Here is a 14,016-nt window from a genome sequence, read left to right as displayed (position 1 = left end):
GGTGGTTTTCAAACCTTTGTCCAAGAAACACCAATGGGCAAGTCAAAATCTAAAAATATCTTCATAAAGGCGATCTACAAGCTCACAAAGCGTCACATTGCCACACATCGTGAGCTTGTAGATCTGCTATTTTTGCTCATTCTTAAAAATGTATGGGGAAGAAAACAAAAATAGGGATGCCAGGTTTAGAGTGGCTTAAACATAATTATTTTTGGGTATATAATTTTCCTCTGTATTGGGAAACGAGTTCACACTGATATAGTACATAATTCATAACTTTGTACAATATTGCAATAATGTGCAATATTATGAGACATAAGCACAACATATGAGAACCACTGGCTTAAACTATAAGATTATTTCCTGAGCTTACATAGTGTTCTCATCCCATACTATGAAAGAATGACATCAGATGTCTGTGAAATCTTTGATAGACGATATACAACAACAGGTCATTGGATTATCATTATTAAAGACTATATTTGGCGACAGCATTAGAAACAACAACAACTAATGGCACAATTGTACAGTAATGTATACCCTTTTATTTTAAACACTGCGTGAGAGGTATGTTTCGCGGTGGTGGAAAGTAACTAAGTACATTGATCAGAATCAACTTATTGTTATATTTTACACAGGGATTTTCTTTCAGCATCAGATTTCTCTGAAATCTGATGCTGACAAATCAAGAAGTTGAGTGGTTGAGTTGTTCTGAATAAACATTGCCAAGTGGAAATGCTGTACATAACTGGGTATACGAACCACAGGGCCTTGGCCCTTTACTTCAATGGTGGCATATTCATACAGTACTTCACGTCAGGTATTGGGTATTTATTATTAGTGTATAATTAATGTGATGTATAGGCTATTTGGGGAAATTATTCCTCAGCTAGTAAGAAAGACTTTTACTTGGGATTTTCTTGCCACTGTGCGATACAACATTGTTAAATATATATATATATATGTCACTAAATTTAGCCTTCCACGAGGCACACTTTTATTGAGAAAAACCATGCACTGATGCACATCCGGCTTGCAATGGTGACGGTGTTAATTCCCACAGCCCAGAGGGGCGGTGCAACCGCGCTGTGAATTGGCTAGCTGGCTGTGAAGCACATGCTGACACAAGTAAATGTTCCAATTTGTGACATGACATAGGTCTGTTTTTTGCTTTTTGTGTGGGGCTTATTTCTTCCCCCTTTTCTCCCAATGTAGTTGTTATGCCACTTAAAGGGTAGTACCACTCATTTTCAACATTGAACCATGTCTTTAATACACCTTAGAGCTGTTGTGTGGAAATAAGAAAAAAGTCCCCCCCCCCCCTTCTATGTTGCCTAGAACTGGATAATTGATTGAGGTCATGTGATCAGTGACATACGTACGGTGTACTTTTGGCCGAGGGGGCGGAGCCAAAGTACACCTTGCGTATGTCACTGATCACTTGTTTAACAAGACCAAAAAAACGCAACCCGCAACTACCAATATTTACAAGCAACTTTACAGAAAAACAAGCCCAAAGTGGCTTATAATAAGCGGACATGACAACCAAGCCCGCCCATAGGCCCCGCCCTATGGGACCCACCGCCTTTCGCCCATTAGCTCTCTTCTCTTGGCAGATGAGTGAGGCTGGGAACGAGGCTACCTTTGGCTGCTACTTCATCCGACACGCCCACTATGGGGTGGGCAATGTCATGCAGCGCGCAACTGATTGTGTAACAGGCTTTTAGAACCGTTGCACTTGCAGCCACATTGCTTTTGTTGTTGCGTGTCCGTCTGTCAGTTTTCAACTTGAACCGTCCTTACCAATACAATTTAATATATTAGGATATATACAATATTATATAACCTACATTCCACAATGGCAACACAGAAATCGTTCGCCAAAGGTAAGGCGTGCATTTTTTTAATTTATTTTTTACTAAATGCAGTTGAAGTCACATAATGTGACTTATATCATTATTGCTAGCCCTAGAATGTCTGTGATATGACACACATTTCATGTATTCCAGATAAATGTAATATATCTATATCACAGCCATTCTTGGGCGACATTTTTTGCAAGCTGTAGTCCAACCATCCACTTCTTCACCTATAAAAAGAAGATGCAAGCTTATACTGCTAGATTACAATTCTATTATTGCCATTATTCATCTTTATAATGCACCCGGTTATATAGACTACCTGCTGAAAATGAGCTCTGAATGTGATCTGAAGATTCTTTGTTCTGTCACATGATCTATTCTGTACATATTGTTCCTATATATGAAGTTATAAGTTAACACAAGGTGGAGGTGGATTAATCATTACAATGCATCACGATCATTTCAATGCTTTACATTTCCTTGTCAGGATTAGTAACGCCCTGTCTGCCTTTCAAGTGTTGTGTCTGTCATCATAAAAGTCATATGACTCAGTACTTGTGACATTTTGCAAAGTCATGGTGATTGTGCACTCAATTCAGTTTTAGCTTTGGCTAGATTAGGGCTGCTTATTTGACTAGAAATAAATACAAATCAAAAGCAATGAATTACTGAATTAAATGCTTTAGTTTTATGGATTAAATGCAGAATGCTCTGTGGTGTAATGTCAACCACCCTGACATTCATAGTGCATAAAGCAGTGGTTTTCATTTCAAAGGGGTCCTTGTAGTTGTAGGGGTTCCAGGGCCTCAGCAAAATTCATACAACATTGCAGTTTAACCACTTAACCCTATTGTATACTTTACTCACTAGCCTATTGAAACATAGCAGATCTACAAGCTCACAACATGTCATGATGATGCGATGCGTTGTGAGCGTGAAAATAAATTGTAATTAAAAAATAAATAACACAAATCTTCTTGTATGGGGGTCCCTCCTTGGCACAAACTATTTTCAGGTGGGGTCCGCGGCCAAATATACAGATATACACTTTTGGGATCCTTGACATGAAAATTATTGAGAACCACTAGCATAAAGCTCCGTATTTTCCTACTAGAAGGTGTGTAATGTGGGCATGTGTTTGTGTGTTTTTCAGGTAGCGCTGCCCCAGGCCCAGTGCCTAAAGGTCACATCAGACTGTACAGCATGAGATTCTGTCCCTTTGCCCAGAGGACCAGATTAGTGCTCCACGCCAAAGGAATCAAGTGAGAAACTTTTACATTCAAAATATTGCACAGATTCGTTATTTTTTTCCATATCGTTGCTGTCGGGCAGAAACCTCCTATCTCCATATTCTAACTTTTTGTGTTATATTTCCGTAAATGAAGGCCCTACTTGATCATACTACAGCGTCACACAAAAGTATCAAAAGTAGCAGATCTACAAGCTTGAAACGTGGCGCGAAGCGGCCCGGTTTGACCTTGTAGATCTGCTATTTTTTTATTTGAATCCTGAAAAGTAACAGTTTTGGATGTGTAAGGTTTCCACCTGACAGAGACAATATATAGTTGTATCATGTACAGCGGTGGTTTTTAGAGTGAGTTCCTTCAGGGGTTTCCAAATGGACCCTTATAGGCCTGTAACTCTGAGACTTATGGAAGTCCTTGAAATGAAAACGTTTGAGAACCACTGTATTAAAAGGATGCTGTACCACACAGTACAGTATGTTGAAATGTGTGTACCCAGTACCAGTTCTAATTTTTGTATCTATTTGTCAGGCATGAGACCATCAACGTCAATCTGAAGGATAAACCTGAATGGTTCCTGGAAAAGAACCCACTTGGCCAGGTTCCAACTCTGGAGACGGGTAGTGGTCAGGTGATATATGAGTCTCCAATCACCTGTGAGTACCTGGATGAAGTCTACTCTGGAACTAAACTGCTGCCCGCCGATCCTTTTGAGAAAGCTCAGCAGAAGATGATGCTGGAACATTACTCCAAGGTACATGTTGGCAAAAGAAAGAAAAGACCAGATTATGTAACTTAATTCCTGCCTCTATCTCAAAACTACACAGTGACAGTAAGATCCTCATTTGTAACCGCTTGAACCCACGTGTACCTATTCTGGGGCAAACAGTCAGCAAAAATAGCAGATGTACAAGCTCATAACACGTCGCAACATTGTGAGCTTGTCTATTGGCCATTTTCAGCAAAGAGATTTTGGTGTAGAGGGAAATGCTAGGGGAGTGTAGAAATGGAGGTCAATTTTGTTTGATTTGTACATTATGAGTTCAATTAACACTTACATTTTACACTTACAGTGTACACATAATCAATTTCCCATGTATTTTGTGCTCACAGGTAATACCATACTTCTACAAGATCCCAATGGGCAGACAGAATGGTGAGGATGTAACTGCACTGGAAACCGAACTGAAAGACAAGTTTGCCAAGTTAAACGAGGCAAGTTTTCTTTTTCTTTTTTTAAGAAAATTTTATCTTGGATCTCAAGATCCACATGGGAACAGGAGCCATCACAATGGCAGCTTATGATGGACATTTTCATTAATAATTCATTTTTGCCAAAAAAAAAAAAAAAGATGTACATGCTGAGTGTTACAGTCTGGCTCAGAGACTATAACAAAAAAGGGGAGACGACACGGAGGAATACATAAATAAGAGTAAAGTTTATTTTTCAAATAGGGAAATAAGTAATTAAGTGATAAATCAAGTTTCCAAATCATAGAGGCAGGGAAACATGCTGCCCACTGGAACTGAACCTAATAACTCAACATAAGGAACTCAAACACAAATGCTCTCCTGTGTGGCCACACGCCTGTGACCTGGGGAGGACTGAAGAGAATGAACTGATGTAGAGTGGGGCTTTTATAGAGTGAGGAGACAATTGGCCAGGTGTCTCCCCTTCCACTGATCATCTCAGCCTCCACCCTCCAACCCAGCACTGCAATGGAATGTTAAAGGCACACACACACAATCCTACAGCAAAGGCCCAGGGGGCCGTCACACCCCCCCCCCTACAAAACAGGGTCCCACCGGGAACCCTGACCCAAACCTTGTGCTACAGTATAACTAAATCAATTACAAATGTGCAAATATTTACAAAAATGAACCCCCTTCGAAACTAACCCCCCCAGTTCACATCTATATTCTGCTTCTGCCCCACCCCTCTCAGCAACTGGTACCTTGGAGCCTTTAAGAGAAAAGTTAGGCATTATGCAAAACATATAATGAACACAGAATTAGTTACAGGGCTCTAGACAAAGCGTCCGCAACCACATTATCTTTTCCTTTTACATGGCGTATATCTAATGTGTAGCACTGCAGAAATAAGGACCACCTAATCAGCCTCTGATTTGGACTGTGCAGTGAATGCAAAAAAGTTAATGGGTTATGGTCTGTGTACACCACCACAGGTCCAGAACCCACATAAACCTCAAAGTGCTGCAAAGACCATATCAAAGCCAAAGCTTCCTTTTCTATCACTGAATAGTTCAACTGATACCTGTTAAATTTCTTTGAAAAAAAACACAGGTTTTTCAATGCCCAATTCATCTTCCTGTATCAAAACTCCACCTGCACCCACATGACTGGCATCAACCTGCAGTTTAAAAGGCCTTTCCATGTGTGGAGCAGCTAGAACAGGAGCATTATAGAGGATCTTCTTGGCACTTTCAAAAGCCAGCTGACAAACAGGAGACCAGATGTACTTTACCATTAAGCAGGTCAGTCAGCGGTGCCACTACAGTTGAAAAGTTTCTACAGAAGGCTCTATAATATCCTATAAAACCTAGATATCTTTGCAACTCTTTTTTTTGTTGTTGGTGGTGGGTATTTTTCAACTGCTTCTACTTTTGCACGCACTGGACGCACTTCACCCTGTCCCACCTGGCGACCAAGGTACGTCACAGTGGCACGCGCAAAATCACACTTGGCCAGATTCACAGTAAGGCGCGCCTCAGCTAAGCGCCTAAACAGTGCTCCTATGCGCTCCATGTGAGAAGACCAAGTGTCTGAATAAATAACCACGTCATCCAAGTACACTGCACAACCTCCCAGGTTACCAACCACTTTATTCATTAAACGTTGAAACGTTGCCGGTGCGTTGCGTAACCCGAAAGGCATAACAGAATACGAGTACAGTCCAGACGGTGTAATAAACGCAGCTATTTCCCGTGCGCGCTTTGACAAGGGAACCTGCCAATACCCTTTTAAAAGATCGAACTTACTGATGAACTTTGCAGCCCCGACCTGATCAATGCAGTCATCCATACGGGGTAAAGGGTAGGAGTCAGGTTTCGTAACGTTATTTACTTTTCGGAAATCTGAACAAAAACGAAACGTCCCGTCCGATTTTGGAACGAGTAGACATGGTGATGCCCAACTCGATGCCGAATGTTCAGCAATGTCATTTTTTAGCATGTAATCAATTTCAGAATCCAAAAATGTGCGCTTCTCTGGACTTACTCTATAAAACCGCTGTCTTATAGGTTTGGGATCTGTTACCTCAATATCATGTTCTATCACATGCGTAATAGAGGGAACATCCCCAAACAAGCTTGGGTACCCACGTATCAGCTCCACCAATTCTGCGCGCTGTGAATCTGATACATGAGACAAAACACCATTTAGATCCGCCAATACCTCCGAATTCTTTAGTCGGCCCGACAACAGCGCGGTGTCATGATTTGGCAAACCATCCTCACAAACTGCATCATTACTCGCTTTTGTTCTCAACCCGTGTGCGTTACTAACACACACAGGGCGAGAGCAACTCAACGCTGCAGTGCTCTGTGGCGCCCGGGCAAGATAGGGTTTTAAAAGGTTAACATGGCACAACTGATTTTGCTTACGACGACCTGGAGTGGCAACAAGATAATTTTGCTCCGTCAGCTGTTTAACCACATTATATGGTCCCATAAATTTAGCCTGGAACGGTGATCCCACAATAGGCAATAAAGCTAACACTTGATCACCTGGACTAAAAACGCGCTGTTCAGCTCTACGGTCATACAAACGTTTCATTTTCTTTTGAGCAGAACCCAGTCTTTCCTTTGCCAACTCCGTAGCCGAATAAAGTCTGTGCCTAAATCCATTGACGTAATCAATTAGATTGTTAGGCGGATCAACCTCTTTCCAATCGTCTTGTAGAACCGCTAATGGTCCTCTCACTGTATGACCAAACACAAGTTCGTTTGGACTAAAACCTAAACTCTCCTGCGTTACTTCTCTAGCAGCGAGTAACAACCATGGTAACCCATCCTCCCAGTCTGCCTCCATCTGAACACAGTATGCCCGCATCAATGATTTTAATGTCTGATGGAAACGTTCAAGCGCTCCTTGGCTTTGCGCGTGGTACGCCGACGCTTTGTTGTGTTTAACCTTAAGTTGCTTCAACACTTGGGCAAACAAATGAGGTAAAATTAGAACCTTGATCACTTTGGATGGTCCTTGCAATCCCGAAAATTGACATAAACTGAGTGAGCGCACGCACCACTGACTTCGCTGTAACCGTGCGCAATGGATACGCAGCAGGATATCTGGTGCTCTGGCACATCACGGTCAACAAATACTTTGCACCAGACTTGGCACAAGGCAGAGGGCCTACACAGTCTATAATCAAATGCTCAAACGGCTGGGAAATAGCTGGAATAGGATACAGAGGGGCTACTTTGATGGTCTGATTTGGCTTTCCCGTTAACTGACAGGTATGACATGTTTTAATGTAGCCGGCAACACTTTTCTTAACCCGAGGCCAGAAAAAATGTCTCAGAACACGGTCATATGTTTTCCCCACTCCCATATGTCCCGACTCATCATGAGCGACCCGCAACACCAAGTCACGAAATTTGGAGGGAACAACAATTTGATAAACAGGGTCTCCAATGAACCCCTCGCCATGCGGCACCCATTTGCGCAGCAGCACTTCATTCTCCATGAAATACCCCTGTGCAAGATTATTCACCTCACTTTTGGGGAGCACCATCTGGAATAGATCCTTCAATGTGGGATCTGATGTCTGCTCACTCACCAATTCACTGAGTGGAATAGACACTGGAGTATCAGCCAAAGACAACAACACCCCATCTATGATACCACCCTCTGATTCTGTCTCCCCCCGAACCTCTGCACTGTCCCTGGCTTTTTTCATGGCACGCGTCATAGCGCATGCCTGAAACGTATCAGGAAACAGTTTCTCATTCTCATCAGGGCCCTTGGTAAACAATGGTACTGGGACCAGAACCGGACTTACAGGCTGAACCCCATGATCCGCCCACACCCGTTCCCCCGCCACATCATTTCCCAAAATTACCGTTACCCCGTTCACTGGAAGAGCTGGTCGTACTCCCATTCGCACCTCCCCCTCAAACAAGTCTGAATGAAACATTAACCTGTGTACCGGGACATGGAACACAGCCATTCCCATGCCTAACACAGGAAGAAAGGATCCGGTATGAGTCTCCTCAGAAAAGGGCAGAGCAGATGACAAGATGAATGAATCGAACGCGCCTGTGTCTCGTAGTATCGTAACTGGCACTTTCTCTCCACTACCAATCAATGACACATAACCCTTCGAAACAAAGGGTAAGAAAGAACTTTCAGGTTTTGACATTTTCTGTACCTCAGCCATAGGCTGTGCAGCACCACTGGTATCGGGCAAGGATGTAGCAAATGCAGCTGGCTTAGCTTTAGGCCCGCCGTTCTTATTACGTGACCTAAGCATGGGGCATTCTCTTTTCCAGTGCCCTGCCTGATGACAGAAATGACAGGCGTTGCCGGAGTCATCTACAGCACGACCACTCGGTCCACCCTTATGCTCCGCACCCCACGCCCCACTGGACCTGCCAGGGAAATATTTTCCCCCAACAACTTGGCCAGCCTCTCTGCCACCCCCAAACCCACCAGTAAATCTACGGTTGTCCCCACATCCCTTATGTGTTAATGAGAACTCATCGGCGAGTGCCGCAGCTTCAGCCGCAGTCTGTGCCTTCTGCTCACTTATGTACACGGCCACTTGCTCAGGGACTGAGTTTTTGAATTGCTCCAGTACAATCAGATCTGCCAGATCATCATAGTCATCGACTCCTACAGCTACACACCAACGAGTAAAGTGTGTGGTCAGGTCACGGGCAAACTCCAAGTAGGATCTATTGCCTCGCTGCCACGTTCTAAACCGCTGGCGGTAAGCCTCGGGTACTAATTCGTAGGTACGAAGCACTGCGGCTTTCACCTCTGTGTACTTTCTACTGTCCCGTGCCGACAGTGAAGCAAATGCCTCCTGCGCACGACCAGTTAGTACACACTGTAATAGGACCGTGCGGTCCACATCACTCCAGTCCCTAGCGTCTGCCACCCGCTCGAACAGAGTGAAAAACACCTCCACCTCCTTCTCATTAAACTTGGGGACTAACCGTAAACTTTTCAGTATTTGGTCTTTGTCACCTGATTCCCTTTTCACCTCACTTAACTTTCCATCCCTCACCAGCTTGAGCCTCGTGTCCTCAATTTCTAATCTTGCCATCTCCGCTCTGTGCCTCATTTTCTCCATATCCTTCTCCTTCAACAGTAGGCCTACTTCTTCCTTCTCCTTTAACTGTACTTGCAGTTGTAATTGCAAATTCAATAACCTTTCCTGCTGTTCAAAGGTCAAGACAGCCACAGATGGTACACTCTCCTTAACCTCAGCCTGCACAGTTACTGTCGGAGGTGGGGTCAACACCTTTTGCTCATATAAGCTGTCCATAATCATGGCTTTGATATGGTCCTTCCTGGACCTTTTATCGCCAATTTCAATTGCATAATGCTCGGCAATTAAAATGAGCTGATCTTTGGTGCAGGCACCCAACCCCTCCTCCGACGGAGCCAAGAAAAAATCAGTAACCTCCATTACTTTTTTTTTTTTTTTTACTTTTGAAAAAAAATCTAAACAAAAAAAACAATACCAAATTAAACCAAAAACCTCTAGTGACAAAAGAACGCAACAGACAACAAATCAATTAAATTGAGCCTCCCCACTGACTGCCTAGACCAAAAACTTCTCTAACTGCGCTCTAGTCTTCAGAGGGTTTCTGCGGCCGGGTACTTATGCACCAAAACCCACTAGTGTGGAAAAAGCGACCAGCAAGCTGGCAACCCCCCAAGACTAGGGACATGCTCCCAGCCACTCACCCCACACTACTTTTTTACCCGCACACGAATCCCAAGGGGAAACGCGCTATTCCTACCTGAGTTGGCTCAATAAAACCGATTTGCAAGAAAACGATACTTACGCTCTTATGTCACCAAACCTTTAACAAATTCTCCGACCTCCGATCGCTCCCCAAAGAATGCCGGTAGGGAATCCCCAGTACTGACGTCACCAGCGGCTTTCCCAATTCCCACGGCCCCACCCCCCTGCTGCCACCAAGGGTAGGTGTGAACGTGAACTGCTTGTTTGAACACAAGCGACCTAAACTGCAATAGACCATATTCACACGGCGGCCATGTTTCTATGAAGTCAATGAAAGTAGCCACGCCGGGTGGCGGCACTTTCAATGTTAAATTCCAATATGGCTGCCGTGTGAATATGGTCTATACTCAAGCTTTGTAGCTCAACAAATCTATCCGTTTTTAAGACGAGCCCCCATTTGTTACAGTCTGGCTCAGAGACTATAACAAAAAAGGGGAGACGACACGGAGGAATACATAAATAAGAGTAAAGTTTATTTTTTCAAATAGGGAAATAATTGTAATTAAGTGATAAATCAAGTTTCCAAATCATAGAGGCAGGGAAACATGCTGCCCACTGGAACTGAACCTAATAACTCAACATAAGGAACTCAAACACAAATGCTCTCCTGTGTGGCCACACGCCTGTGACCTGGGGAGGACTGAAGAGAATGAACTGATGTAGAGTGGGGCTTTTATAGAGTGAGGAGACAATTGGCCAGGTGTCTCCCCTTCCACTGATCATCTCAGCCTCCACCCTCCAACCCAGCACTGCAATGGAATGTTAAAGGCACACACACACACAATCCTACAGCAAAGGCCCAGGGGGCCGTCACATGAGTGATTAATGAAGGGCATGCCAGGATTTTAATTGAATGCAGTGTCACAATAGGCTAATGTGAAGGCACCTTACTTTAGACATGGATTATGATTGTGGAGTGTTATTATAGTTGTCAATTCTTGTAATCCCAAACATGGAATATACTTGGACCATGCCACATTTAATGCCTGTCTCAGGACTGACACCTGCCAGTATACAGTGGATAACTTCCCAGTCTCCAGGTTTTCGAAAGTATAGCTACCACTTTAACCCTGACATCCCAATTTTGGGCACGTCATTATAGGCTAAAAAGATAGGAAAATGACTGTTCTACAAGCTCTACAACATGCTGTGATGTGTTGTGATTGATTGATTTGGATAATAATAATCCAGCTTGTAGATAGGCTTCCCCCTCAAATTATATTTTATTCATTTATTTGATGTGGCTTGTTTTAAAATGTGTAGCGCTGTGGAATAGAGTAGACAATATGGCACATCAGGAGTCCATTATTATATATTTAGGGCTAGGCCTATGTGATTCTGGTATATTACCTTTTTGTAAAGCACATTTGGCTATTTTCACAGAATTGAGGCAGCTATTAGCAATCATTTCCTTTAGCTGTCTTGTGGTCTTCACCTGATGCAATTGTGTGTACAGGTACTGTACCATGTGCAATAGGCCTACTAAAAATCTCCTGCAACTCATGTAATGAGCATGTTACTTTACGAATCACCAAAGTTATTCAAACGCATTTTTATGTTTCTACATTATAATGAAGAAAATATAATGCTATATCTACATACCCTCTTATAGACAGCTAGCCTAACAAAACTACACTGTGAAAAAAGGAAAAGACAATTTTTGGTTTACTAGTTGACATTCCCCAGATGTTTTACTACTACATGACAGAACTGTTTATACCGGGGAAAATAAAATAACTACCATTTGTTTTTCAGGTCTTAGTCAAAACCCAAACTAAATTCTACGCTGGTGATTCCATCTCGATGATCGATTACATGATGTGGCCGTGGTTTGAGAGGCTGGAGTTGTTCGAACTGAAGCAGTAAGTATTTGTTGTTCTTGAAACTGACATAAACCCTATTGTCCGGGGTCTCACATGGCAGTGTTGGAAAGTAACTATGTACATTTACTCAAGTACTATACTTAAGTAGAATTTGTAGTTACCTTTACTTGAGTATGTGCATTTTCACTTCACTTTTTTTTTTTGACAACTCACTTTGTAGATATAGATTATTATTGCAAAATATGCATTGACCAATTAACCCCTATTTTATACTTTGGCTATTCGAAAACAGACGATCTACAAGCTTTTGAGCTTCCGATCTGCTGTTTCCGATCTGCTTCCGATCTGCCAATTTTGAAAAGTTATGGAAAAAAATGAAAATATATAATTCTGCATAATGACTACTTTTGGTACTATAAAGTATATTTTGATGCCAATGCTTATGTAATTTAACTCAAGTAAAGTATTGAATCCAGAAATTTTACTTGAACATTCTGGTATTGCTACTTTTACTTAGTCAAAGTGTAATGTTGATTATATTGAATTTTGTTTTGTTTTCAGTTGTCTGGATGGAACTCCAGAGCTGAAGAAGTGGAGAGAACGCATGTTTGAGGATGCTACTGTCAAAGCCACCATGCACACTATGGACACTTACAAGGCTTTCTATAAGACTTACATGGAAGGGAAACCTGACTATGATTATGGCCTGTAGATGAGAGCAATTTTTTTAAAGGGAGATTCCAGGATTACATTCATTACTTTTTGTCTGCTATATGAATCACTTTGTTTCTCTAATTTGTTTACATTTCAATAATGCTATAAAGAGGGTGTAATTTGAGGGTGTAAGACTAAGAGGGTGTAATTACAAGGAATTGGTGGTAGACAGGGGTCATCGCCATGCTGGCTTGCGGTGGACATTTTTGTCAAAATATATTTTTTGCCATGGACATACAATTGAGCGGACAATAATATGACCAGAAACCCATAAAGAGCTATAGCCTTAAATGACATTTACAGGTGTGTAACTCTAGGAGTTACCCTACGGGTCCATTTGGTTCCATTTGTGCACTCTCTGAGTTATGGGGGTCCTTGAGAATAAAAAGTTAGAGAACCACTCACTGTCCTAGTGAGTGGACTCCTAATGTGTCATAGTAAATCAGTGTCTTACATATTCTGAAGAAAGCCTGGAGACTGACATTCAGTAATTGGGTCTCATGATCAAATTGACAACATTATAATGTTATATGGCATGGAAAAAAATAAATACATTTGCAACGGACAAGGCCAAGTCTTGCCACGTCCGTGTGTGGACACATTGATGACCCCTGGTGGTAGACTATGGGGATATGCTAATGATGTAATTTGAGGTTTATGTTAGTGTTGTATTTTCAACATCCAGATTTTTCATGTGTTTTTTTTTACTGTTCAGTTGAATATAAAGTCGATGTACTTTTATACAATAAAGATGTGTGTCATGTGATGGCACCATGACTTCACTAATCTGAAGTTGATACTGCTTTCTTACAGTGCTTAAACAAGTAAGACGCGCGAACGCGGGAAGTAAATATGAAAAAAAGATATTTAAAAAAAAGTAACCAATAAAAAAATACAAAAAAATACAATAAAAATCTGCGTTAAAAGGAGCATCTTAGAAAAATACAAATTGACAAAAAAAAAACTTTGAATGTTTTTGAACAATTCAACAAAGTGTTTGAAGTGCCTGTTTCACCCACTTCCGGGGGACGGAGCCAAAATCCGAGCCCGAAGTATTTGTTCGTAGACCCCCACTTAGGGGGGGTAGAAAAAGTTTCGGAGCGATTCGGGCCCTTTTCATTTAACATGGGGTTTCAATGGGGAGTTTTTAGGAGCCTTCTCCGGGGCGTGGCTTCCGGGGGAAGGGGCGGGCTTAAACGCAACCTTGACAGGTGTGTTCAGTTTTCAAAGACCTTTCATTTGATGTATGGTACGTCTAAATTGGACATTTACTTATCTCAGAGGAGCTGCACACAGGCAGTGCACACAGAGACACAGAGACACAGAGACACAACCCGAGCACGGTTTCATAGTAAGCTCCACTTGCGCCTTCG

The 14,016-nt window shown here is 42.3% G+C and overlaps 1 protein-coding gene across 2 annotated transcripts; it reads left to right on the top strand.

The window, feature by feature from the left end:
* The first annotated feature begins 1,731 nt into the window (after positions 1-1,731).
* On the top strand, positions 1,732-13,435 carry LOC308100769 (glutathione S-transferase omega-1-like). 2 transcript variants are annotated; one of them, XR_013934458.1, is made up of 7 exons: positions 1,732-1,886; positions 3,016-3,124; positions 3,638-3,860; positions 4,220-4,321; positions 11,862-11,968; positions 12,491-13,080; positions 13,120-13,435. XR_013934458.1 is itself a non-coding variant. In XM_080449871.1 (6 exons), exons 1-6 carry the CDS (start codon positions 1,859-1,861, stop codon positions 12,639-12,641), a joined length of 720 nt encoding a protein of 239 aa, XP_080305997.1. In that variant the 5' UTR covers positions 1,732-1,858; the 3' UTR covers positions 12,642-13,435. The 2 variants fall into 2 exon arrangements, 1 of the variants encoding a protein (XP_080305997.1); XM_080449871.1 differs by having other exon boundaries at positions 12,491-13,435.
* The last annotated feature ends 581 nt before the right edge of the window (positions 13,436-14,016 follow it).

Source organism: Gymnoscopelus braueri (genome assembly GCF_963280865.1).
Source record: "Gymnoscopelus braueri genome assembly, chromosome: 14".
NCBI classification, from domain to species: Eukaryota; Metazoa; Chordata; class Actinopteri; order Myctophiformes; family Myctophidae; genus Gymnoscopelus; species Gymnoscopelus braueri.
The sequence above is the reverse complement of the archived record's forward strand: the minus strand, read 5'-3'. Positions and strand labels throughout refer to the sequence as shown.